Source organism: Natrix helvetica, assembly GCF_964273705.1.
Source record: "Natrix helvetica genome assembly, chromosome: 3".
NCBI classification, from domain to species: Eukaryota; Metazoa; Chordata; class Lepidosauria; order Squamata; family Natricidae; genus Natrix; species Natrix helvetica.
Window position 1 is genome coordinate 74,031,025 of NC_138549.1, and position 10,110 is coordinate 74,041,134.

Genomic DNA, 10,110 nt, shown 5'->3' on the forward strand with positions numbered 1-10,110 from the left:
GAAAATACTGGCGCATAATACACCAGACATCACACTGGTTGAGAAAAAGAAGGTTACAATCATAGACATCGCAATACCAGGTGATAGCAGGGTTGAGGAGAAGGAACATGAAAAAGTCGCGAAATACCAGGACTTAAAAATTGAAATCCAATGATTATGGCACAAACCAGCAGTGGTAATTCCAGTGGTAATCGGCACACTGGGTGCTATTCCAAAAGCACTAGAATTACATTTAAAACAGTTAAAACTTGACAAAATCACCATCAGTCAAATGCAAAAAGCTGCACTGCTTGGATCTGCACGTATATTACGAAAATACATTACGACGTCCTAGGCCCCTGGGTGGGGCCCGACTAGTAATCAATGCCAAATCCAGCGAATCAACTGGCCGCTGTGATACAATCGTATAGTAGTAGTAGTAATAATAATAATAATAATAATAATAATATTTATTTCTTAGCCGCACCCTCTCCCGAAGGACTCGGGGCGGCGTACAATGAAAACATAAAAATACAAGTATGGACAAACATACATATAATATAGACGTATACAAAGACGTATACAAAGACGTATACAAAGAGGAGGTGGACAAATGGATGGAAACAATTAAAATCACAATATTAAAATCCCCTAAATAAATTAGATAAAATTACAAAAATAAAAAATATCGCTCCGTCAGGAGCGATATGTTCAGACTATAGTTGAGCCAGGCCAGCTACTTGAAATAGGTGGGTCTTGAGCTTTACACGGAAGGAGCGGAGGTCAGAGGTAGTCCCAACATCCGAAGGGAGGTCATTCCACAGGGCTGGGCCCGCCACAGAGAAGGCTCTACTCCTAGGCGCCGCCCCTTGGCACTGTCTGGTGGACAGCACCTGGAGGAGTCCCTCTCTGTGCGAGTGAATTGGTCGCAGGAATGTATGGGGCAGGATACGATCCCGTAAGTAACTAGGTCCTGAGCCATGGAGCGCTTTAAAGATCGTTATCAAAACCTTGAAACGCACCCGATAGACCACAGGAAGCCAGTGCAGCTCGTGCAGGAAAGGTGTCACATGGGAGTACTTGGAACTCCCCATAATTACCTGCGCGGCCGCATTCTGGACCAACTGTAGCCTCCGGGTGCATTTCAAGGGAAGCCCCATGTAGAGAGCGTTACAGTAGTCCAGGCGAGACGTCACCAGCGCATGAGTGACTGTGCGTAAGGCATCCCGGTCCAGTAGGGGGCGCAATTGGCGCACCAGGCGAACCTGGTGGAACGCCCCCCTTGCCACGGCTGTCACATGGTCATCCATGGACAGCCGGGCATCCAGGAGGACGCCCAAATTGTGCGCCCACTCCACGGGGGCAAGTTGAACGCCCCCGATGGCCAAAGATGGCATTAATTGGCTGAACCGGGGAGCCGGTACCCACAGCCACTCCGTCTTGGAGGGGTTGAGCTTGAGTCGGTTGTCATCCATCCAGACCCGTACGGCTTCCACACACCAGGACATCACTTCGACGGCCTCGTTGGGGTGGTTCGGGGTGGAAATGTACAGCTGAGTATCATCAGCGTACAGATGATATCCCACCCCAAAACCACGGATGATCTCACCCAACGGCTTCATATATGTGTTGAACAGGAGTGGCGAGAGGACCGACCCCTGTGGTACCCCACACGTAAGGGGGCTTAGGGTCGACCTCTGCTCTCCTGCCAACACACGTTGCATCCGACCGGAGAGGTAGGAGCCGAACCACCGCAAAACGGTGCCCCGGACCCCCAACCCCTCCAGTCGGCGCAACAGGATACCATGGTCGATGGTATCAAAAGCCGCCGAGAGGTCTAATAGGACCAGGATAGAGGAACAACCCCTATCTCTGGCCCTCCAGAGATCATCTACCAACGCGACCAAGGCCATCTCCGTGCTGTGCCCGGGACGGAAGCCAGACTGGCGCGGATCTAGATAATCATCTTCCTCCAGATGTCATGGAAACTGATAAGCCACCACGCTCTCTACAACCTTCACCAAAAAGGGAAGGTTGGAGACACGACGATAATTGGCCAGCTCCATAGGGTCCAGGGAAGGCTTCTTGAGCAAGGGTCTCACCACCGCCTCTTTCAAAGAGGCCGGGAGAGACCCCTCACTCAACGAAGCGTTCACTAGGCCTAGGAGCCAGTCACGTGTAACCTCCCAGGATGCCAGTACAAGCCAGGAGGGGCACGGGTCCAATAAACATGTGGTGGGTCACAGTCGTCCACGCATTCTGTCCAAATCCTCGATGGCAACCAAGTCAAACTCCTCCCAGATCGGTGTCTCAAGACTCGCCACGGACGTCTCCATAGGACCACTGACAGGGACCAAATCCTTCCGGATTTGAGCGATTTTATCCTGCAGGTATTTCCCAAACTCCTCTGCCCTACCCTGTAAAGGGGCCTCCCGCGGCCTCTGAAACAAGAGGGAGCGGGACACCCGAAACAAGGCGGCAGGGCGGTTCTCTGCGGATGCAATGAGAGCGGCACAATATTGACGTTTGGCCGCTCTCAATGCCACAAGGTACGTCCTTAAATGGGCTCGTACCTGTGTTCATACCTTCTGCACTGGAGTCCCAAATGTAGCCCTCTAGAAATGAAACCAACTTTAAAAAAAACCTTTTTAGATTTCCACTCCTTCTTTCAATTTTGCCATTGTAATGGTCAGGTGTTCAGTTCAGACCATATTTTGTTTACCTTGGTCCCTGATTGGTGGATTCCTTATTTCCTTAGTCTTTCATGGACTGGCAAAAACCATGAAAAAGAAAATCTTACAGTTTTACTTGAGCTGGAAGAGAAAGTGGCAGAATTTTTGTCAGTCTTAGCTCTTTTTTTCCAGTTTTGTAAAAAAAAAATTCAGTTCGTGTAAAAACAAAATAAAATCTCCCTGAAGTCATGCTCAACCCCTTGTGATTTCAAGTAACACCCATATTTTTTGACAACAATATGACAGTGATTTATCAATGCCTTCTTATCCTTCAACTTGCCAATCTAGTCTACTGGAATTTCTTAAAGATCTCCCATCTTAGCTTAGCCTTTTGGAGATCAGTCAGTTTGATCAATCTTCAGCCATTTACTCAACATGAAAATAAGGAACTCTTTCCTATTTTTCTTGATTAGTATTTTGCAAGCATGCCCCCCAAATATATGTGCATATATGTACATTATTTGCATCAATATATGCATTAATAGCAAATTAGAAACTCCAAAGGGATTTAGCTTTGATAGTGTAACTTTTGGACAGCTAGCTAGTTGAAACTGAAACTCAGTTAAATGTAAATCTATCTAGATACCTTGGAATACTAGAAGTTAGAAGAATTTTTAGTGATGACTGTACCTGGAGAATAATTGGTAATTAATGAAAATCATTCCAAGTAAATCACTGAATCTCTCAAAATGGCAATTGAGAGTAATGTATAAACTTTTCATGTTATTTCCCCCACTCTTTGTAAAACCTAAGGAAATGCCTTCTTCAGAGCAACGTGAATGGGAAATGAAAAGACTTTCACTGAAGGTCTCCAAACAAATTAACCTTTGGGTTGAGATCAAACATGGAAAGGTTTAGCCCCAGTGGACACATCTTCAGAGCTTAATGAGAGCATGAAAATGGAAGGGTGTGTATGTCAGACTGAGAGGTTCAATATACCCTTTTATCTTCTATATACACAGAGATATAATAATTGCTATTTCTGTAGCATTTCTTACATGTGATGTCAAAACAGCTCACAAAGGTGAGGAATCAACTTTACCTTCATAAATGGGGAAATAATTTGTAGGTTGATTACAGATTTCTTTTCCAAGATTCATGGGTATAGTTTCAAGGAGAGGGAATCACAACAATTTAATCCCTGATTGAACAAATAGTAGAGAGGAGATTGAAATTATGGTATACTTACCCTAGTACCTCAATTCAAAATATATCATAATATGGTGTCTATTTCAAAACTGCAAAAGTGTAATGGCTTTTGTTGGCTAGAAGTCTGAAACCATGACAGTTTGAGCAAACAGAGGGCAACTAATTCGGTGAAAATTTGATTTAATGAATCTATGTTTAAATGGAGTTTGGATTTATTGGACCAAGTTTCCATCTGTATATCCTCCCAAAATAAGATATCTAAGCCACTTTTTGCCTTAGATGGTTGCTTTGCTAGACATCTTGGTCTTGAGGTGCTGTTGGTAACTGCCAAATCAGGACTATGATTTAGTAGCTGTTGTGGCCCAACAGCGGCCGGCTGAGCTGTTGGTGGAATCTGACAGCAATGAACACTATGGGACTGCCCTGGAGGCTGAGGAAGACTCTGGGGGGTGTTCGGAGTCAGAGCAGGGACTAAAGAGGCCTGTTGGCCAACAGGTGGCATCTGAGTCAGGGAGCAGTGAGGAAGAGCAGAGGAGGCTGTCCCTGATGTGTGTATAAGTAGGGCTGCGAGGAGGAGGGAGCAGCTTTGGAAAAAGGATCACAGAAGGAAATAGGAATAGGTGGCTACTGATTTGCCCCACCCAGAGAGCTTATAGGTGGGGCGACGGGAGGGGCATTTTGCAGGAAACAACAATTTACTGATCCAGCCATAGAGAAAGATTGGGAGACTTTCATGAGTTCAAGCCTTGTTTCATAGAGATAGCTTTCTTGGCTCCCAGCCAAGCGGTTGCTTATCTCCCTCCTTAGTTGTGGCAGAAAACCAAATCTGCGTCCGTATATATTGTAGAGGCTTGGCACAGAACAGTTTGTTTCCTGCCTTCTAAAATAGATTTAAATATAATTTAAAATGGAGCAGCTTCATGCAGAAAACGTGCAGCTCATGCAACAGGTAGCTGTGCTGGTTGCCCAGGTGGCTCAGCTCCAAGTTCCCACTGCTCCACCACCGCCTCAGAGAAAATGCCTGGTTGCAGTGCCTGATAAATTTGATGGCAACCAAGCCATGTTTCCGACTTTTGGGGGACAATGCCAGCTGTTTATCAGCTTGAGAGCAGAGGATTTCCTCACTGACCAAGTAAAAGTGGGGTTTATGATTAGCCTTCTCTCTGGCTTCACAGCTTGTTGGGCTACCCCACTGCTGGTCCAGGCTAGTCCTTCACTGGATGACTTCAGGGGGCTCTGACCACCTTGGGTTAATGTAAGAGGACCCCATTAAGATGAAGATGGCTACTCAGTGTCTGAAGACTCTGAAGCAGGGCCAGCATTCCTTACAAGAATACATCAACGAGTTTAGACTACTTAGCCAGGATTTGGCTTGGAATGAGGCAGCCCTCATTGACACATTTCAGGATGGGTTGTCAGAAGAATTGCAGGATGAGCTGGTGTGTATGGATAGGCCACCGAATTTAAACACACCGGTCCATCTGTGTCTCCGGATTGATGCTCGGTTGCAGAGGCAGGGAAGTCACCGCATATCCCAGGAGAACAGGGTGGTTCTGGCCACATGTGAGACTCCAACTCCATGGGAGGAGCACATGGAATTAGGTGCAGCCAAACCCCGCTTTTTGATAATGGAAAAAAACAGACGGCGCTCAGAGGGGTTGTGCTTTTATTGTGGGGAACCTGGGCACATGGCAGCCTTTTGCCCCAAGAAGAGACGAGGGGCATCAGTTACTGGAACTACCCCCCAGCCGCAGAACATTTTGTTGGGAAACGCCCCCAAGTCTTATCTAAGGGAGACCTTGGGTATGGCACACACCAATTCAGAGCCATGCTCACAGACAGTGACTTGCGGGCCTCCCTGACACCTGATCCTGGCATCACGAATAGTCCTGTCCAGTCGTCCGCAGGGGATTCCGGCACATGCTCTGGTCAACTCCGGGGCTACAACAAACTTCATGGACAAGGCGTTTGTGACCAAGTATGCAGTTCCTCTGTGTCCGGTAGATCCTCTTATGCTTGTGGAGACCATTGACAGCTGCGTGCTTCCATTTGGGCCTATCAAGGACGCCACGCAACCCTTGCGCCTGGTCATCGGGGCTCATGAGGAAGCCATCTAGTTCTACATTACCTCTGGCTTGCATTTCCACATGGTCTTAGGTTTGGCTTGGCTTTGGCCACACGATCCAGAGATCTATTGGTCTCATAACCTTGACACTTTTCCAGACTTGCAATGTGTGGACCCCACCCATCTGTGCAGGCCAGTTGCTGAGTCCAACTGGGGTGCCCTTGCCTCCCGACATAGCACATTTTACAGATGTGTTCAATGAACAAGAAGCAGACCAATTGCCACCACACCGGCCATATGATTGCCCCATCGATTTGATTCCGGATGCGCCGCTCCCTATAGGTCATTTGTATTCAATGTCCGATCCGGAGTTGGTTGCATTGTGGGACTTTTAGGACAAAAAACTAGCTTGGGGTTTTATTCGACCCTCGTCTTTGCCACTGTCTGCCCCGGTCTTGTTCCTCAAAAAGAAGACCAGAGATTTGAGACTGTGTTGTGACTACCGTAAAATTAATTCTATCACGGTACACATTCAATATCCTCTGTCCCTTATTCCTGAACTATTGGAGTGGCTCAGAGAGGCTACAGTTTTCATCAAATTGGATCTGCGTGGAGCCTATAATCTTGTCCGGATCCGGCCCAGGGATGAATGGAAGACTCATTCGGCACCAGGTACAGGCATTTTGAGTATACAGTCATGTCTTTTGGCCTGACCAACACCCCTGCTGTCTTCCAACATTTTATGAATGACATCTTCCGTGACCTTTTGGACCAGTTTGTTGTTATTTATCTAGATGACATTCTAATTTACTCATCCTCCCAGGAGAGTCATCGGCAGCACCTATGCTTGGTCCTACAACGGCTCCATGAGAATCGCTTGTATGTGAAACTGGAGAAGTGCCAATTTTGGCAGTCAATCATTGAGTTCCTAGGGCATCGTATCTCTCCTGAAGGCATTGCAATGGAGCCGGGCAAGGTTGAGTCTTTGCACAGTTGGCAATCTCCTTGGTGAGTGAAGGATGTCCAGCGACTCCTCAGGTTTGCCAATTATTATCGGACCTTTATCCCCAGCTTTGCTTCCCTGACTGCGCCCCTCACTCGGCTCCTTCAGAAGAAAGTTCCATTTCACTGGAGTGCCCCTGAGAAACAAGCGTTCCTGGCCTTGAAGCTGGCCTTCATGAAACAGCCCATCTTGAAGCATCCTGACCCCCACTGTCCATTTGTGGTGGAAGCAGATGCATCAGATATCACTGTTGGAGTGGTATTACTTCAGGTTCACACCCCCGGTGGTACCCTCTTCCTTTGCACTTATTATTCACAGAAACTCAATTCTTCCGAGTGCAATTATACCATTTGGGAGAAGGAGTTACTAGCCATTAAGGTGGCATTTGAGGCCTGGGGGCATAATTTAGAGGGGACCAGACATCAAATTGAAGTCCGGATGGACCATAGAAATTTGGAATTTTTGAAGACTGCATGAAAATTGAACCAGTGCCAGATTCGGTGGTCCCTCTTCTTTGCACAGTTCAATTTCTGCATGACATACATCCCCAGTGCATGCAACCAAAGGACAGATGCACTCTCGCAGAAACCTGAGTATTCTTGTAGCAAAGACCAGATTCCACCCCAGACAGTTTTGCATGTAGAGTCCTTCTCCGTGGTTCAGGAGCATGTGGACTTAAGACCTCAGATACGAGAAGTGCAGTTGCCTGACAACTGGGTGGAACAACAGAAGGCAGACGTTTCCCCATGGAAATTCACCGATGAACTCTTGCAGTACCGAGACAGACTCTATGTGCCAGTGGGACCACTTCAGGAATTTATTCTATCCCAGTGCTATGATAATCCTGCAGCGGGGCACTTTGGCCTCTTGAACCTGGTCTCCCGTACTTTCTTGTGGCCCCAATTATGACATGATGTACAATCTTACATCACATCTTGTGTACAGTGTCGGCAGGCCAAGTCAGTGACAGAAGACCCCCCAGGGCTGCTCCAGCCATTGCCGACACCGAAGAGACCCTGGGGGGGGGGCATTTCTATGGACTGCTTGATGGACTTGCCTCCGTCTTCTGGATTTACCACAGTGTTTGTAAAGGTAGACATGCTGACGAAGATGGCACATTTTATCCCATGTCGGGGATTACCAACAGCCCACACCACCGCCCGCATGTTTATCCAACATGTTTTCAGGCTGCACGGTCTGCCTGACAGGGTTGTGTCAGACAGAGGAACAGAGGAATGCAATTTACAGTTTTGGAAAGGGCTGATGAAGGCCTTGGATGTAAAAATCTGCTTGTCCTCGGCACACCATCCAGAAACCAATGGAGGGATGGAGAAAGTGATCGGGATCTTGGAGCAGTACCTGCACTGTTTTGTGAACCAGCAGCAAAATGATTGGGTGGACTACCTGGCAGTGGCGGAGTTTGCATTCAATAACTCACAGCACACATCCATGCAAATGATGCCCTTCTTGGCCAATGTAGGGTATCATCACAGCTAAGGACTTTCTGTCGGAACTACAGTTGGTCCATCAAGTGGTGCGACAATATCTGGATAAAGCCAATGAGGACTATAAGAGAGTCGTTGACTGTGGGGGATCAAGTGTGGTGGTTCACTAGACACTTTCAGTCAGACTGGCCGGTCAAGAAGTTAGACCACCATTACCTTGGCCCATTTCCTGTTGAAGCAGTCATCAATCCGGTTGCCTATCGCCTGACATTGCCACATTCGATGTGAGTCCATCCAGTCTTTCATCGATCTCTCCTTGTTCCTGAACAGCTGGCTTGTCCTCTTTGCCAACCAGATCATCCCCAGCCAGAACCTCGTGACGATGAGGAGCTGCCCGAGTACGAAGTTGCCAGTATCTGGGATTCCCGATGGCTGAAAGGACGGTTCCAATACTTGACTGAATGGAAGGGCTATGGGCCGGAGGATTTTACCTGGGAGGATGCGACCTCCATGCATGCACCTGCTTTAGTGCAGGCTTTCCATGATCAATTCCCATCTAGGCTACACCATGAGCATCAGACCCGGAGGAAGGGCCTTGTGGTGAGGGATAGTGTTCTGGCCCAACAGCGGCTGGCTGAGCTATTGGTGTAATCTGACAGCGATGAACATTATGGGACTGCCCTGGAGGCTGAGGAAGACTCGGGGGGGGGGGGTGTCAGAGTCAGAGCAGGGACTAGAGAGGCCTGTTGGCTACCAGGTGGTGTCTGAGTCAGGGAGCAGTGAGGAAGAGCAGAGGGAGGCTGTCCCTGATGTGCATATGCGTAGGGCTGCGAGGAGGAGGGAGCAGCTTTGGAAAAAGGCTCACAGAAGGAAATAGGAACAGGTAGAGCTTATAGGTGGGGAAACGGGCGGGGAGTTTTGCAGGAAACAACAATTTACTGATCCAGCCATAGAAAAAGTTTGGGAGACTTTCATGAGTTCAAGCCTTGTTTCATAGAGATAGCTTTCTGGGCTCCCAGCCAAGGGGTTGCTTATCTTCCTCCTTAGTTGTGGCAGACAGCCAAGTCTGTGTCCATATATATTGTAGAGGCTTGGGACAGTACAGTAGCAGACAAAGGAGTAGCTCTAACATGTATTATTAAAACATATTTGAATGGGGGTAAAGTTTTACTTTCTGGGTTTCAGGTCCTTCACCAACCAGGACTCCATATGTTGAGACAATGATCCTTCATGAAATCTTGATGGCAATCAGTGCCTTTGAAATGCCATAATCATAGGTGGGAATGACCTTGGGACACAGGAAGAAGAGCCTCCCACTAGACAACATCAGACAGATAACAGCTGAGTTCACAGAATGAATTTGACGTGGTAAATGTCTCAGAACATATCCTCCCTAGTTTATTCGACTGTAAAGGTGAGGCATGAGAGGAGTATTTTAAGACTTGAAACATTGATGTCAGTCTTTTGAGGTAGTCCACACAAGAAGTATTAGCTCTTACTTTATTGAAAAGTTACAATAATAGAATCTTGCAATTCACCTGACAATAGTACCCTTTCCTAAAATCCTATAATCATCTTATGGAACAGAAATGTCAGTTCCTTCTCTATTTCTTCCGCAAACATAGCACATGTAACATAGCACATGTCCCATTCATTTGTTGGAGAATTGGAAATTTTTCTTCTCTCTTTCATTTCTATTCTGGTAACCTTAACTGAATAATCAGTTTGAGTACATGG

The 10,110-nt window shown here is 47.2% G+C and overlaps 1 protein-coding gene across 1 annotated transcript; it reads left to right on the top strand.

Annotated features, from left to right (window-relative positions):
• Positions 1-4,767: 4,767 nt before the first annotated feature.
• On the top strand, positions 4,768-5,100 carry LOC309390071 (protein LDOC1-like; the record flags this gene model as incomplete). The annotated part of the gene is made up of 1 exon (XM_081949152.1): positions 4,768-5,100. One exon carries the CDS (start codon positions 4,768-4,770, stop codon positions 5,098-5,100), a length of 333 nt encoding a protein of 110 aa, XP_081805278.1.
• Positions 5,101-10,110: the final 5,010 nt, after the last annotated feature.